The sequence below is a fragment of the Hirundo rustica genome, chromosome 5, assembly GCF_015227805.2.
Source record: "Hirundo rustica isolate bHirRus1 chromosome 5, bHirRus1.pri.v3, whole genome shotgun sequence".
Classification (NCBI taxonomy): Eukaryota; Metazoa; Chordata; class Aves; order Passeriformes; family Hirundinidae; genus Hirundo; species Hirundo rustica.
Genome location: NC_053454.1, coordinates 72,293,510 through 72,310,747, shown reverse-complemented (window position 1 = coordinate 72,310,747; position 17,238 = coordinate 72,293,510). Strand labels below are relative to the sequence as shown.

General features: G+C 43.7%; 1 protein-coding gene and 1 long non-coding RNA gene across 6 annotated transcripts; one reads left to right on the top strand and one right to left on the bottom strand.

Moving 5' to 3' along the window:
* Positions 1-1,493: 1,493 nt before the first annotated feature.
* Positions 1,494-5,267, bottom strand: SCOC (short coiled-coil protein). Its single transcript, XM_040063806.2, has 4 exons — positions 5,205-5,267; positions 4,532-4,603; positions 4,351-4,434; positions 1,494-3,775 (listed from the first exon to the last, which is right to left on the bottom strand). The coding sequence occupies exons 2-4, from the start codon at positions 4,551-4,553 to the stop codon at positions 3,633-3,635; spliced, it is 249 nt and encodes an 82-aa protein (XP_039919740.1). The 5' UTR covers positions 4,554-4,603; positions 5,205-5,267; the 3' UTR covers positions 1,494-3,632.
* A 140-nt stretch (positions 5,268-5,407) lies between these two features.
* Positions 5,408-17,166, top strand: LOC120752561 (uncharacterized). 5 transcript variants are annotated; one of them, XR_005700755.2, is made up of 9 exons: positions 5,408-5,537; positions 9,728-9,794; positions 11,030-11,247; positions 12,595-12,748; positions 12,911-13,043; positions 13,338-13,466; positions 14,202-14,374; positions 15,886-16,849; positions 16,935-17,166. It is a non-coding gene; the product is annotated as an uncharacterized LOC120752561 (long non-coding RNA). The 5 variants fall into 5 exon arrangements; XR_005700754.1 differs by having other exon boundaries at positions 9,534-9,771; positions 11,030-11,182; XR_005700750.1 differs by having other exon boundaries at positions 9,534-9,771.
* Positions 17,167-17,238: the final 72 nt, after the last annotated feature.

Here is a 17,238-nt window from a genome sequence, read left to right as displayed (position 1 = left end):
GTCTCTACAAAATGAATGCTTAACCCTTATGTAGAAGCCAATGGCCTCGAGTGCTTGAAGTGTTCAGAAGTTAATTATATTTGACTTTGACATCATGTGAATTTCATGAAAATGTCTCGAGGTCTTTGTTTAATTTGGAGCTTCTTGTGTGTTTTTTTAACTTAACTGCAAGTTCCCACCTCTTTATTTAGGGTCTCCGTGCAAAGGTGAAGAAGTGAAGACTCCAGATTACTCCTCAGCAATGGACAGCAGCTGTTACCAGCGTCGTATGCTGCTGGCAGCAGCTGCTGTGAGCTGTCAGGGAGCATTTCAGCTCACCTTTAAAATGGGTTATGTCTGAGTCCCATAGAAACCCTTTGGAATTGGTACAGCATCTGGGGGTCTGGTTGGTTTGTTTGCTTAAGGGTTTTCGAGGGTGGAGTTCTTTTCTCTGAGAGGTGATAGTTACTGTAGTTACTATAGTTTCTTTTATGTGATTTAGTTACTCCAGGGATTGGTCACCCCATGGGGGATGCTCATCTTCTCTTAGGGTTTTGAACTTAAGAGTTGCCATAAAGTATTGCTGGATGCCCCATCAGCTTTCATCACCTAGAACCTAGAGATAGCATACATCCTTCTGCATATCTTGGGTTGGGTCTGGACTGATGCTGGTAATTAGAGGAGAAATACCAGAGATGTTGAGGATTTGAGGCCCTGTTCATTGATACAGTGAAACAGTGAGATTTCAACCACACTTCCTGTGCACTGTCCCATTTCTTTCTGAACAGGTATTTTCAGGAAACATACTTCATCTTGCTTTCACGGTTGCTTGAAGGAGCTTTAAAATTAACAAAACAATGACTTTCAGTCCCATTATGTCTTGCTATTAAAGCTGTCAGTCATCTTTGGAACTCTGTAAGTAGCAAGACCTCTGCAGCCTGCACTCCCTCTGGCTCTTGTAGCTTGGTAAAAGAGCTCTTACTGAGGATGCCAGATCCCAGACTGAACACTTTTTATATGCAGGGAGGCCAAGTAGCACTGAGGCCCTTTTATTTAGTTACAGCTGAAGCTACTCTTCAGTTGGCATCTACACTCACGAAGGCACGATGAAGTAATAATTCTGGTTTCTGTCTGAAGTAAAGCTCACTAAAAGTGTAGGATAAAGTGATATTTCTAACTTGGCTTAACAGTCTCCCACATGGAAAAGTCTTAAGTTTTAGCTTTTTGACAACAGTGGATGCAGTCTACCCATCCTTTTCCTTTTTACTTTAGCAGAAACAGAAAAGTAGACAGAAATGTCAGATTGATGGCTGAAAATAGCAAGTGAGTCAGGAACTGAAGCTTTGCTAAAACTAGGTTCATTAACCCAGGTTTAATCTCAATTCCATCTAGTTTTTCAGACAATTCAGCTATGTCAAAACCATTAAGATTGCTAACACTACTGCTTTTTCACCTTTTGACTCCAAATAGTTATGAGAAGCTTTAGGGTTTACAAATGTTAAAGCAAACTAATCGAGACAAATGAAAAGTTTTTATTTGTGTGAAGTCAGAAACACAACATCTTTAAAATATTCATAAGTTTAAACGAAGGCCACAGTAGTGGGATGCAAAATGGCATGGAGATGAAATAACTGCTGTATACACACTGATGGATAAAATACCACTATCCAATCTACAATACAAAACCATGATTTTAGAATTCCTTTATCCTGGGAATTGCTGAAGTCTAACAAGCGCATGCTGTGTTACCAGGTGATCTACAGTGCAGATGGAGACGGCAGTGACGTGGCCTTAAAGCTACGATGGCAGTAATGCGATGCAATCTTTAGAAGCCAAGTGCTTGCTGTGATTGTTCTTCCTTTAATGCTCAAACTCTGCACTAGTCATGGGATCTATTCTACCTGCTAGCAATTCTTGGATTAGAGTTCCAGTAATGTGAGAAAGTAGTCCATAGAAGATTAAAATTAATTTTAGATGTTGACAAGGACCCCATGACACAAATGGTATCGTCCATTTCTCGTCACTGGGTTTTTTCTCGACCAAGACTTGTAAGCAGCCCTCAAGCCTGTACTGTTAGTGCTTTGTTTGCAGTCTTTTGACTTTGTTTAGAGCCTTTTCACTCCAGTGAGCATTGTACAACCATTTTAAATGGGCAGAAATGGGAAATCTCACCTTTGGGAGGGGGGAACCTCACAATGTCAACCTAGACTTAAGACACAGCAGTACCCAGCTGCTGAGAAACTTGGCATTTGAGAGGGATTTATTTTTCTATTACACTGACTCATTCACACCATGCTTGAGAGAGATCCTTGAAGTAGTGGTTTCCTTTTAAAAGGTCAAGTAAAATGGCTTCATTGCTGAAGTGAGAACTCAGTCCTAGCTAACATCCATAAATAAGCCTGCAGTGCTACCGTAGGGCAAGATGAAACAGATGCAACTAAAGTACTGCTAAAATTGACATACTTGTTTGTATTTCAGCTTCTGCTCTCCCCTAATACTGACTATGCTGCACAGGCTGCCTCTGTGGGAAGCGCTCAGACCCATCATCTGGGCTGAGCTCCCCTACAAAACCTAACATCCAAGCCAGGAAAAAACAGCACCTTGACAGCAGGCATTGCTCAGAGCAGCACAGTTTTGAGAGGTAAAATCCACCTTTGTTCCACTGCATCCTTCTGCCTCAGATGTTTTTATGCAGTGCCTCAAGAAGCACTTCACAGGCTTAGGCTGTGAGGCAGGAAAACAGCTGCTCTGAGGCCTGAAGCAAAGACAAGTTTGGCACTTCAGGAGGAAAGTAAAAAGGTAGGAAGGAAAGACTTGTTCTCAGTTCCTCACTGCAGATTGTTCACGAGCATGAGGAGCACTGCTGACCTCTTTCTGGAAAGGTAATCACTGAGGTTTTTATTTAACTTTTCATCACATAACAGAAGAACTTCAGGAAGATCATCCGTTGTGATGATGTGCCTGATCATTCTTCAGGGAAATGGGAAAGTAGCAATGGTTTCAAGTGTACATATTACATCTGATACTGCATCAGCTTGGTATTTCCCTGATTAAGTTGCTTACCCTTGCTCCTCTTCTTAGCCTCCCCCTTCCCAAAAGCTCTGAGGTGTTTTTCTGTATGCAAGCCCTGCAAACTGTGTCATACTGTTCTGGCTTCACAGAAATGCTTAACTGGTTTATAGGTTTTTGTTTTGCAGAGCTATGAACAGTACAACACAGTAAACACATCTCAGGTGAAAAAAACCGAGGCAGTTAAACTCTGAATATTTTTATGAAATGGGATTTCAACACAATATTGTAACTATTACTTGGCTAGTTGAGAAATCTACGCTAAGACCTCAGAGTGCCAACAGACCTGTGTTTAACCTGACAAACTAATCTGCTTTTTAACAAGATCTGGTCATTTTTAAAACAAATACAAAAAAAATTGTCATTATCTACACTACATTTGCACATTGCTTAATCTTAATACACAAACTTCGATTTCCTGTTCGTGATAATGCTCTTAATTCTGTTTATTACCAAAGTTTATAATCTTTGAGAGTCCAGTAAACCACAAACTGAAGTATTTTAGCTTATGCAGCCTATGCCAGTTAAAACAAAAAAAAAAGAAAAAACAGCAGCAATACAATGACAAAATTTGTGAGTCAACCTTACTTCCGTTTGCTTTTTGTGTCAGTTGTCTGGAAAACACTAGATGCTGACATCAGATTTTCTATATACTGTCCAAGAACTTGGTTTTCTGATTTCAGTTTCAAGTTTTCTTCCTTAACAGCATCTACTCGTGCTGAGAGATCTGTGAAGGTGATAGTGTAAGAAAAGTATTAGACACTATTGCATACAATAATGAATATGTTCTACCGGCCTACATCAGACTAGTCACACCTTTAATCCAGAAAACATTACTACAGGGTATTACGCCATAAAACATTCTCCTACCCGTGTTTTACCTAAAGGCCATTTTTCCAATATTATTTTGTAGTACACAGTATTTTGACCAACTTGTTGTACTGTACTGCTAGTCTGTAAGCTTATCACTTTCTTGAATTTTTGAATTACATTATTGAAAACTAAATTCCTTGGAAACAAGAGTTCCAAGTGCTGAGCAGCCTCAGATGTGTGTCTCCCAACAAGCACGGACGTATCGGCTGTATCACCCGTTCTGCTTGCTGTGTATTACCAAGGTCGAGCAAATACACCCTTGCATAAATAGGAAGAAAAAAAGCTATTTCTGAGACCTTGGTTTTGTACCTTCAGCTGCTTTAAGTGACATACTTCCAGACACCGTAACTAAGGGCAGAGCAGTCAGGTTCTGTTCGTTTGCTTATTACCGTGTACTTGTAAAAAATCTGAGGTGTCAAGCCTGCTAACCTTCGAGTGTGTGCTGCAGTTCCAAGACTTGATTAATAAGCCGTGTTTTCTCTTCTAATTCCACCTGATTCTCAGCCTCAACAGCTGCAATAAATCATGAGAGTTTTAGTGCAACCTCTGTTAACGGTTAGAAATTATACTAATTAGAATAACAATGAACAAGAACATTAAGAATTTTTACCATCCATATCAGCGTTCATCATTGTAGTAGGGGCTCTTTCCACTTTTGAAGAGCGTTTTCTTGAGCGATACTCTGGTTAAAGGAAAAAAAGAAAAAAAAGCAGCAATTATCGGAACTTCCATTGTATTTGAATTTTAGATGTATTTTTCTAATTCTGAAGGGCCAGTGCTTTAGCCTAAGGCAGAGCATCCTTTTTCACCATTCTTTAATTGTTCTTCCTAGGCCTCACGCCGTACGTGCCCGCGGTTCGGTGAGTAACTATACCCGTGTTTACAAAAATAACCGGTCTAGATTACCGCAAAGCACGAAACATCGCTGTTTCAGTGATGTAATCGCCGCCTTCTCCGTTCCGATCATTCTGGAACGGCTCGTTCTAGAGCTGGCTATTCCCGAACGCCGAGGCGGAGCGGCCTTGCCTTGTCCCCCCGCCGCTCCTGCCCAGCTCTCGGGCCCGCCACACGGCGGGTGCCGGCCCCGGGCCCCCGCGTCCCCGTCCCCACCCCCGCCTCCAGCTGCGGGACGGGGCAGCTGCGCTGACAGCAGCGCCCGCGGGCCGGGGGGCTGGCAGCACTGCAGCGGCGCGTCCCCGCAGCTCCCGGCCGGCGGCCGCCCCCCTGCCCGCAAGCCGCATCGCGCGTTCCCACCGCGGCCGGGCCCCGCTCCCGCCCCGCACCTGCCCCGCCGCCGGCGCCTCCCGCGGGCTGTGCCCCGGCCCGGCCGCTCCGCGCTGCCAACGCGCCTGCGCCGCGCGCGGGGCGGGGCGGGGCGGGGCGGAGAGGCGGCAGCGCCGTGGCGCCCCCCCGCCCAGCCGCAGGGCGGCGCTGGTCACGGCCGAGCCCCGTCCCTCAGGGGCCCCTCCCGTCACGTCCCGCCGAACGGCGGCGTGGGACGGCGTGCGCGAGTCACTCCTCGTGCGCTCGCGCCCTCCCAGTGTTCAGGGCAGCCGTGTGTTCAGAAGAGATTAAGAAAGGAGAAATTCCCTGGTGCGGAGCCCCTTCAGCTTTAGGTAGGTTGGCAAAGCCTGAGGAAGGTCCGAGGAAGCGGTACGTGCGGTGCTGTTAGCTGCCGGGTGCCTGCGTGTGGAGCCCCGGGAGAGCGGAGCCGCCCGGCCCGAGTCCGGCGCCGCTTTGCCCGCTCTTCCCCGGTGCGTTCACTCCACTCGGCCCGCTTGTGGTTTCGCACTGTAGCGCTTTCTTTTGGTTCGGAACTCTGAGCGTGAGCGCCAGCGTGAACCCCTTCTCAGCAGTTAACCTCTGTGAGAGGTTTTTTTGGTTTTCCTTTCGAGAAAGGTGTTGTTCTGAGCTTCCGCTGTTGGCATTGCAAGGGGTTATCAGCAGGGAGCAGATGCCGTTTCCAGTCTACAGAGTGCTGTGTGTTAGGAGGTTAGCATTGGACGGTCCAGGGAGCAAAAGGCTTGGATTGGTACTGCTGGGTGGAAATTCCACAGAGAAAACGCCTAAATCATCCCGTGTTCCCTTAAAAAGGCTTGCATTCCTGACCCTTCCTCTGTTTTCCAGTGCAAAGAAGGCAACTCCAAGTTCTAAATATCCAGTGCACCACTACTTTTAAACAAACACCAAGAAGCACGCGCACAAAAGCCACAAAACGCAAATGCAAAAATGCCCAAAGCAAATATATCACAGAATAGGGGTCCACTGCCCCAAAGTATTCTTTGTATGAGAAATCGACCAAGAAACCATAAGCTTAACGTATCATGTGATTCACCTACGGGCTTTTTAAATTCCTTACCTCACCTGTCTTGCGTTGTGTAATATATTATCAGTGAAATTTTCTGTGCACTTTAAAGGTAAAGTTTTAGGGATTTAGGCTATATCCCCAACAATCAGATTCCTTTTATAACACAGACTGTGTCCCAGGGAAGGCACCTGTGCGCATTATGATGCAAGGCGGGTGGGAGTGTTGATGTGATGGGTCCTGCACTCGGGTCGCAACCACCCCAGGCAGCGCTACAGACTATTTTCTAAGGCATTTGGTGAAATCAGAGGAGGCATTCATGATATTGTCATTATATTAAATTTATAGGAACAAGTGTCCGTTTACAAATGCAGCTATCTATACTTACTTGTATCCTAAGTTAGATTTTCTGAAAGTAGCTGATGTCACTGGCAAAAGGAATCAATTTATTCAGTTTCACTGAAAGAGCAATTTTTGCTTAAGATCAAAGAACCTCCCTAGGATATAAAGAACATTAATAGTTTACCTGAATTCATATGCAGGTACAGTTACAAACTGAGAGGAGAGGATTTTATTGCGCTGCACTCAGACTGTGTCCCAGACATTGCTCCTAATGACAAACAATTTCAGATGTTTTGTTTCTAAAACTCCGTTTTGCATCCTGTTTTTCCCATGGCACGCAGTGCAAATCAGTGAGCCTCTGACTTCCCCTTTGGCCGCGTTCCAGGCAGCAGAGGCACCTGGAGTGGTGACAGAGGCTTCACTGTTCACCACTACAATAGTAATGTGTCCTTTCTTTCACTAACAGAGGGAGGCATTGTACGTGTTGCTGAGATGACTTTGCTGTTTGAACTGTACTATTTGCTCCTTTTGACTAATTATTGCCACAAAGAAAAAGACAGAAAGGAACACAAGGGGCTCGAGTCTTTTTCCTTGCAGTGCTAACTTGCGAGACCCTTTACATCAAAGCTTCATCCTTTTGTTTCTCTGCAGAAATAACAGACTCTGAGGAGGTTTTGGCTTCTTTTTTAAAGTAATGTTGCTTTACACCAAATTCTCTGCAATTCTTATTACTCTTTCAGAGTAACCTCAAAAAGCTTTTGTTGCCCAGTGCATATTCTTGTCCAAATTTACAAGTGGGATCTTCTGTTAAATGCAGAATTTCAATACTTCTTAGATTGTGCTTTTTCCAACTACAAAAGGGGCGAATAGTTTGGCTTACATTGTTCTAACTCACCTGTGTCCTGACTTACTGTGTATGGTTTTTGTTCTTGGTTTTTGCCTTAAGTCCTGAGTGAGAATGGGACCTCATCAGATGATCTAGCCTGTGAGCACCCAGTTGGAATGAAAAAATGCAGTCTTTTTAGAAAGTCTGTGAAAAGCAAGCCTCAGAAAGTAATAATTTCTCTTTATCCCTGGAGAGTCTTGCCTTCATATAGCTTCATGCATCTATATAGCCGACATATGGCTGCATCCTGTCCTTTGCAAGGTTGGGCACGAGTGCAAAAGTTCTCATTTCTACTGACTCCACAAAAGTGCATTTGTCAATAGACTGAGGAACTGTACTCTTTGCAGCTTTGGGCTGTGAGTACCAGCATATATTACATAATATTATCATCTTAACTGTTTGCCTCCTTGTAATCATCAGCTATAGGTTTTGTGGAAGGATACTTAGCAAGGTTCCATGAAGCTTTACTGGTCACTTAATTAGACGAAAAACTGCTTTGTCTTCCTATAAGTTAAGGGTTTGTACCTGCTCTTGAAAGGATGGGTTTACGTGAGAAATGTACTCACTGATGTTGGCTTTCTGTAACGTGTATTTGAAAGAAGAGTAAGATAATTTCTAGGTACTCTTCAGTGAGGAAAGAGGGCCTTGATCCGCTTGATCAACATTGATTGGAAGTACAGTAAAGAAATTTTTGCAGATGTTAGACAACATTTCTCTGTTTTGTTATACTTTTGGGTTGATTTCCTCTGTGCTTTTGCTTGGGTAGGTTGTTTTTTGAGGGAACTTTAGTGCTGTGAGTTTCTAGATTGAAAGATATTTTATTCATTAAATTTAGGTAAACATGTTTTCATATATGTTTCTATCTTGCTACCATTTTGTGTTTGCCTTAATTTACAGGGAAGTGTTTTATTTTTATTACCTGCATACTTAACGAATGGGAAGACACTGCTGTTTTGAAAGAGCAGCAGCTATTAAATATTCATGGCTTGTGCTTGCTTAAGGAGGCTCAGTAACCCCTGTTGCTTTGACACAATGGCTTTTCACTGTACCATGGAAACTCTGATGTGAAGGCTGTGTTCTGATTGTCATTCAGACTGTACGTATATAGCACGTTGATCTATTTGCCTGTTTAGTAGCTTTCCAGTATGTTCTAAGAAATGTGTTTTAAGAATGTGCAGTAACAAATGTGCTCAAGTTCACTAAAAGCAGTGCACCTTTGTGAACCTTTTTAATAATTAATGAAGGAACACTTGCATATAAAACATTATCATTCTCAGACAAAGTCCACTTAGGATCTACGTATTGCACACCTAGTTTCCTTACTCCTTCCTCGAACTTGCTTTTGTCCATCCTAAGGAATCTTTTTTCTCTCTCTCACTGTGTGGACTTTTAGCTTCCCTGCTCTTCTGGAATTGATGTTGTTCTCCAGTCTTACTGGTAGAGCCATAAGGCTCACTGACTTTGTTAGCTTTAATGTCCCAGGGTTAAGACTGTCCCAGTCTTAACTTCAGCTGGGAGAGTTAAAGATTGTTTCCTACAAAGTGTATCATTGTTTCTTTCTATTGCAGGTTAGGAATTTTCTGATACTTTCTAACCTCCGGGTGTAGGCAGAGGAGATGGACCAGGGTTGTCATGTTCACCATGAATCTTACTATATTTACCCTCTGTGCCTTCGAGCTATAAGCTTGCCTGAAAATGTCACTTATTTTCAGTTATTCTGATTTTACTTCTGCTTTCTGCCTGGCCACCTCCTCACTACCAGAGGAAACACTGTAATACTGGTAGCAGATCTTTGAAAAGGAGACCGCTGTACTGTGAACGTGAGCTGTCTCTGACCCTGGGTGTTCTGCTTCAGTCAAGAGTCCTGCAGGTTCTAAGTGCTCAGTTTCTGAGGTGCACTACAGCCTGTTTGCTGAGGAGATCTCTTTTACAGCAGTGACATCTCTCAGGCCTTAGCTTTGATTATCAAAGCCCCAAACACCAAGGTAGACTTGCACACCTAACCGCTTGGGTGCTTGGATAGGAGAATTTTTAACCTTGCTCTGTTTTCTCATGGGTATTAACAATGTTTTTTCCAAGCTGCACGGTGCTGAGGTGAGAGCAGGAGAGGAGGCTGGTGGGTGTTTGCCTTCTGAAGAAAGAGACTTTACATCTCCTGAAAGCCTAAGAAATCCATATGGCAAAAACACCCCGCTGTGAGACCGAGCAGAGTGAAACCCATGCAGGGTAATGGATTCATCCCTAACTCAGCCTCTTCTGAATGCTTTGCGCAGGGGACACGGTCGTGCCGCTGAACGCCACCCCCCATCTGTTCTTGGTAGGTTACCAGCTGTGCAGCAGGTAGGATACCTTTTCTCTACTCTTCTACACCCAGCTACAGGAAAAGGGTGAGATTCACTGTCAGGAGAGCCCTTTGTCATTGTACAGCTTGGACCAAGCTCTGACAGAGTGTCTTCTTGGGGGGGGTGGTGGGGTAAGGAAATGCAGCTTGTATTGTTCAAAAATAAGCCCTCCACATCCCTAGTGGTGTGAATTACCAGCCATGCTCTTTGGCAGCCATGCTGACATAATCAAGTTGATACTCTTGACCTCACCTTTCTGAATAATTTATTATCAGTTCATATTAACTCCCTTCGTTTTTCCACTATGTAGGTCTCTCCTACTTCCCCTTCCAAGTAATTTTCATTCTGTAAGTGGGGATGGGAAGGGTGGAGGGGTAGGCAGTCTTTGCTTTTGTAGTTTCCGTTAAAACAATAAAATGCTTAATAGTGGGGATTTAAAATATCACCTTATTTCCATTGCCAATTAACTTGCGTCATTTCTTGTGAGTTCTCACTAGAGAATGTCAGAGGTTTATTTTTCTGTATACAGCATTATTAGTATTTTACTTGATAGTAGTAACTACTGAGTTAAAATTTCTGTAACGGTGTCTCTCTGAGCACTGAAGGGCTCTGTGTGCTCAGATGAAGAGTGTGTATTACCATATGCTAATACATGAAAACTGCGGTAACCTCCTCACCCCCAAACCCCCAGTTCTTAGCTCATCACAGGGCTTATTCAAACCACGAAACTGAAAGAGTTTGAGGGTATTTGCTAAAAATACCTTGTGCCTGGTAATCGGGACAAACCTGCCTGCTCTCCCAGTGCTGTTATTCAGCCTGTGGAATTGGCATTGTATCGGTGGAGTGCCGCAGTCTCTTACCTGAGTCATCTGCCAAAGAGATGTTGGTGAACGTGCCATCCTCCTCGTCCAAAGGTAACTCCATTTCGCTGCCTTTTCCCAGAGTTTTTGAGATGTGTGTTAAGCATGGCAGTTGTCAGCCATCTTTAAGTGCACACGTGACTCCTCTGGTTAAATCTTTAATGAGTCCAGCGCAGGTGTTACTGGCAGCTGCACACGTCTTGCTCTGAACCTTGAGCCCTTCTGCGGAAATCGTGGAGCCGGACGGTTTCTGACTTCTCCCTGCTTTGTGAAACAAATGCTGAACAAATGCTGCTATTACCAGTTCTTTCTGTAACAGACTCATATCCATCCCGGCTGGATTTTTGTTAACATTTTTCTGTATTTTCTCTAGGGCTGCACGTGGGATTTTCTTGGAGGGGTTTTTGATGGAGAGAAGAGCAAAAGTAACTTAGCGTTCAAGAAATGTTGCTTACGGTCCACAACAATGCAATGGACAGACCCGGGAGCAGGAATTTTAAAATACAACCTTCAAATACTTTGGAATGTGAGTGGCTTTATTTACTTGAAACAGCCGCATCCAAACCGATCAGGTCATGTGAAAAAGTGAAGGTATGTAAGTGCGTGTCTGACGTTCTGTAGTAGAAAACAGGAGGAAGGAAGAGAAATCAAGTTCAAAGACCCCGCTTTAGTCATCTTGTTTTGCTTCTGAAAGAATGCAGGACGTAGTTTGAACATACGAATTAACAATTCACATCAAACTACTTACTTTAAGAGTATCTTTGAGAATATCTTTTGTTTGTACTCCTGGACCCCACAGTGTTTTCTTGCAATTCATTCGAAAATATAAGATGGCCTTGATTGAAGACAGAACAGTGAATAAGTGGAATCACTCTTTTCAGGGTGTTGCGTTTCAGAATCTACCCGTCCTTCATTTTTTAAATTTTGTATTCAGAAAAAGGCTGTAAATTAAGGGTTGGAATTACTTGTCTTACACAAAATGCATCCAACATATCAGTTTCCCACTGTACCTAAACCACAGCATTTTAAAACTAGGTGCCTTGTTAGGAAATGGCAGCTGCCAGTCCATTTCTCTTTTCATGAACTTTGACTGAAAGAGCTGTGGCATGTGTTTAGTGCATGCTAATAAAGCATTAATCATACCAGTGAATTCACAGGGTGTTCAGTGCTAGGCTGATGCTGTGGGACAGTAACCTACTTGCAGATCAGCACTTTCCTAAGGCGGTGAAAGAAGTGTATTAAATGTGTTATTCACAGATTTAGTCTGTTTATACTTGTTAGTAAGTGTCCTAGGTGTTTATTTTCTTCTTCTGCTTCCTATCTCACTCACCCCTTAACAGTTTAAGGTACTGCAAGCCATGTCGTGGCTAAGATTGTCTTCCAAATTTGGAGATAGATTTCAAGCTGCTCATGCTATGCAGATGCCCATCGTTATTTGCAAATGCTGCTTCTGAAGCTGCATCCAAAATTGCCACCTAGCAGCCGTCCACAAATGCCCACTTGTACTTAGAGCCTCTGATTTACTACATTTGATTTTTGTGAATGCGTACATATTGTTCTTTTCTGCATGAGTAATTTTTTTAAAAAATTTGGATCCACTCTCTCAAAATGAGTGACTTGTTTATAACATCTGGTAGGTATGTCTTAAAATAGACCCACTTTCCTTCACACTCGTACGTGCTACCCTCTCAGATTTCCTGTCATGTGTCTTTCTAGACTTGGAGAACATCTGTCCTCTAAATTAAAAAAAAAAAAAAGAAAGAAAATTTAAAAATCTACTGCTTCAGACTGTTTCACATACTCTTAAAGTTTAATTCTTTTATGATTCCTGTGTAAACCAGACAGTGACCAGGCAATGGGTGAGCCTATCTATATTTCACTAGTGTGTGCTTTTCCGTCCCTTTTTCTTTCATCTGATACATCCTCATTCTTAACCAGGTGCCTCAGCAAGTGTGCAGTGTGCAGCAGAACAGGACTCTTCCCAGGACTTCGGAATGATGAGTCTGCTCTTCTCTTTGAATGAAAGCCCTTTCTTCCTTAGTCCATTGATCTCTGATTCTAGAGATGGCAATAATTCAGGAAGAGGCCTCAGGTAAATTCTGCATCTCTGATAATATTCCACAGTGTTCATTCAAGACATTAGGAAATTGTTGGTTAGCTCACCAGAGGATACCAGTGTAGAAAATGATGAGACACTTTTCTTTCATTACTCTGTAGTCATCCTGAATATTCCCTCCGTGTCTTTGGAATACAGAGATGTAGAGCACTTGGCCCTATCCCAGGGTGTTCCTTCTGCTTTTGGCAATGGATCTGACCACTAGCATCCTTCTGAAGTGAGTGTGACCCAGAACACAGGAACTCCTCCTTCTTCTTGGGTGTCCCTCCAGGTCTGTAACCAGCTGAGCTGTTTGCTGCTTGGTTCCGTAGTGCAGATGAACGGAAATGCGCAGCCATTAAAATTGTCATTGTCAAATGTTGATTAACCAACAATTAAATGCATCTAATACTAGCAGATTTTACATTGTAAGAGGAGTGCAGAAGTGGGTGGGTCTCAATGCAGCCGTAGAAACTTTCTGTACAACAGTTGAAGTGCTGAGGTCTCTAGTTTGAGTACAGGTCTCTAGTTTGAGTACGTAAGCAATGTCATGTAGTTTAAGTACATATTTCATTGCTGGTTTCAGGAGCAGAGTAAGTGCCCTGTGCAGCAGCAGCAAGGCAGACACTGGCACACAGTCCAGCGGGGTCTCAGCCTACCAGCTCTTCTGTGTCTTTTCTCAGAACCTTAGCACTCACCGTGGGGAAAACGAGAGGTACATAAAGCATTTCACTGTTTGCAAAATCAGATGTGATCTCTCTGTGGCATCATCGGCCTCTGGCTCATCTTGTGCTCGGAACCTCAGGTCCATAAGGTGAAATTCCAGGCAGTTTCAGCTCGTGTCTGTGACTAGTCTGTGTCTGTGTTGTGTAGTCTGTGTCTGTTGTCTTCCCTGTCGCAGGCCTTTGTTATATCTCGATGCTTTATCGGCATCATGTTTAGAAAAGTGGAGGACAATTTTAGATGGATTGCAAGTTTCACATCTACTGCTAGTTATGTGATCAGCTTCAGGTGGCTGTTACAAACCTTTTGAGTATGCAAGTTTCTCCTCAGAGTTTATCCAGAGTACTTTTGTGGGTTTTTTGGTTTGAAAAGCTCATATACTTTCTGTTACTTGTACTTTTGATAAAGAATGCCTTGAGGGAATTAATTTGACAGTCATTCCAATCCACACCAGACAGATTTTGTAAGCATCATGGATTTTCCTTTGTTTATGATACTGTTTTCCTTCTACTGAGAAATGAGCAGGAGAATCCCCAGCTGGAAGATGTGTATTTGTCAATGATAGAATGCATCCCTTAAGGAATTTCATTTAGTAACGTAAAGACGGCTTTTTGGTATTTTGGAGGAAAACCTGAACATCTGTGAAATTATTTCATTTTTCTTATTTATTATCATTTATTTCTGGATCATTGCCAAAAGAAATTTTCTTTGTTGTTTCCTTGTTTAGGCATTTACACTGTTTGCTACACATTTCCTGGAACTATGTCATGTAGATGCTTTATACCCCCACGTTCAAAACTTCCATTTTGAAGTGCAGTACGTGAGAAGCAGGGCTGGAAATAAGGAGAAAATCGTTTACGCTTACACTCTCTAAAGGATGCACGGAGGAAAAGAACTCGGGTAAGGGATTCCACTGTGACTTGCAGTTGGCAAAAGTTACAAAAGATACTGTTTCACTTATTGGCCATCTAGCATCTGTATGTTTCCAGATACTAGATTTGGATGTTGATTCCTTGATTTGGGTAATATTTCATCAAGAGGAAAGTAGCTACACGTGGCTTTTGCAAGCTGTTGGTAACCAAAGACTAGAAATTATTCCAGTTGAGCTTCAAGTAACAGGACTTAAAACTTTTCTGGATCAGAATTTAAGAATAAGTTTAACTTTGGCAGCACAAACTCAATTTTAGAGGCTACACCACCACTAACTCTGAAGAATTGTATGTTTAGAGAGTAATCTCTGAGAATAGGAGACCTTTAGAAACTCAGTGTTCATGTCTTGGCTTTACCTTACTTGAGCAAAGTCACATTCTAAGAAAGGGTGCAAGGGCTCTTCGTGACCCTTTTTCATTTTTAAAGCTGCAGTATTAAACTACCCAACGAACCACAGACTTTGCAGGGGTACAGACAAAGAAAAAAGTTTTTAAAAAAATCATGTTAGGGTGGGGAAAAAAAATCTTTACATCTATTTTTTACCCCAAGTAACTGGAAGTTTTGCTGTTGGCAACAAAAAAAGTTGAAAAATGACATCCATGTCCACTGGATGTCTGGATATAATTGAGAGTGCAGTGAGCAAAACCTCTATTTTCTGCCAAATTAAAAAAAAACCAGCTGAACTGAGAAAGCTGTTAACACCACAGTGCCATTTTTTTCCTTTTAACCCCCTAACAGGTCTCATTCTACCCATTTACAGTATTACCAGCAGTAACTTGATGTCAGGGTGTATTTCAGAGATAGTATTAAAACAAAGTAGACATTTTTTTTTGTAACTCTCCAAACCTTGTTGTTCATTAACAAAAAAAAAACAACCAAAAAAACCCACCAAGTCCAAAATAAACAAACAAACACACCCAGCTAAGGGGAGAGAAGCCACCAAAATCGCCGCTTCCAGCACAGCAGCTGCTTTGTGCCGCTACCTGGAACCTGGCACTGATCCTGACTGTCTGACTCTGGAGTCCCTGGAGTGCTGCACGATGGAGAACAGACAGGACAGTGCTTGTGTCAGCCGGTGCTTTTGGGCAGGGCACAGCAATGGGCAGTGGGTGTTTTTAGGGACAGGAGCCACTGCTTCCCTTCCCAGCAAGGGATGGGAAAGGCAGCCCAGAGGGTGAGGCTTGGGAAGGAGCTGTGAGCTGAGAAGTGGCTCAAATCCACTTTAAACTCCTGGAATGATCTGTGTTGGAAAGGACCTTAGAGATCATCCTGTTCAACCCCCTGCTATGGTCAGGGACGCTTCCGTGGAATATGTTCCATGCCAGAGCGGTGGAGCAGGCGGGATTTTCTCTCTGAACCCAGTCCCAAGTAAGTTTGGGCTTTCCATGGGAAGAAGCCTGGGAGGGGGGAGCTGCATTTCCGGAGCGGGGAGACTCCATGCCTGGAAATGATGCCAGTACTGCTCTCTGTTTTTTTTCCAGAACTGGGTATTACCTTTCTCCCCAGTGTGAGGTGGTATTCCATGGATTGTTGGGATTGCACATTGGGTGTTGAAGGGCTCTGGCATCTCTTTCTCCCTAATGGAAGAGTGAGGAAACGGGGATGCTGCTGCCTGTCAGAGATGTGGGAACAGCCCAGTTCCAGAGAGGACAGCTCACGGTGTGTGCCCCGAGATGGTCTTTACTGTTATTGTGTCCTTAAAGCCTGTTGGATTGCTGGCCTGGATTTAGGAGGAGCCAAGTAGCCTGGAGTCGTCAGTGTGTTTTTTCCTGTCAGAAATCCATTATGGGGATGTTTCCCGGGCTGTCCTAATGGGAAGAAGCAGCTTTGAAGTTCTTGCAGCCACAGGCTGTGGATGCGTCCTCGGAAAAGTGGCTCAGGATTGTTCATCTGACTCTGCCCCTGACCCATGGCTACCAGGGAGCCTCCTGGTGTTCTGGATACTCCACCACCTGCTATTTAAGGCAGGAATTACTCCAAACTCAGTAAGTCAGTCGCATTTTATGTGAGCTGTCCTGATGGGAGGACGGAAGAGGGACCAAACGCCCCACACTGCTGTTTGAGACATTCCCAACTGGAGCTGGGGCCATCTGGGCGTTTTGGAGTGCTGAGACCACAAGGTCAGCGTTGAACAGCGTCCCCAGGGAATGCTGAGGCATGCCATGCCTGTGGCACTTGGCAACACGTACCTGATGTGGAGCAAAAAGAAGAGAGGGGAAATTCTGGGTTAATGGAAGGAATGGAATTGGGGTTCCTGGAACTGAATTGGGATAGGTGCCGATCATATCACGGAGTCATGGGGTGTTTTGGCTTGGAAAGGACCACGAAGACTCTCTGGACTCTGTTGTCCCATCCCACGGCAAAGGACACGTCCAAAAGTGCCTCCTGAACCTCGTGGAGTGGCAACAGCTGCTGGGAGCTCTGGCAGGAGGACCTGCAGACCAGGTAAGAAGAGCAGTAGGATTGTTGTGGCTGCCTCTGGATGTGGGTTTCTCTTTTCAAGATGTTCCTCTGATTGATGTTTTCACAGTGGTTTTCTAGGCCTTGAGGGTAATTCCAAGAATTTGGAAGTTGTTGGAATAGAGTGAGGGAAATATGTGAACCTGATCCATTTCAAGTAATTCTGGACTTCTCCCCCAACACCACTCTAAGGGAAAGCTGCAGGTAAAGATGGGTAAAGGGTAAAGATGCAGAGGAGCAAGTGTTGTAAACCCTCCTGGCTGTCCGACAGAGCCAACCTTTCTGCAGTCCCACTAAATCTCTCAGAGAATCTGTGGGATCATAGGGTTATCCAGGAAAGCAAAACAAGAACGGAGATGAGGGAATAGGCATCC

Excerpts from the sequence above, each read along its gene's own strand:
- SCOC (XM_040063806.2), bottom strand. The coding sequence starts at position 4,553 with ATGATGAACGCTGATATGGATG. Across the intron at positions 4,435-4,531 it reads GATGAACGCTGATATGGATG|CTGTTGAGGCTGAGAATCAG; the intron begins GTAAAAATTCTT and ends GATTTATTGCAG. Across the intron at positions 3,776-4,350 it reads ACTGCAGCACACACTCGAAG|ATCTCTCAGCACGAGTAGAT; the intron begins GTTAGCAGGCTT and ends TCACCTTCACAG.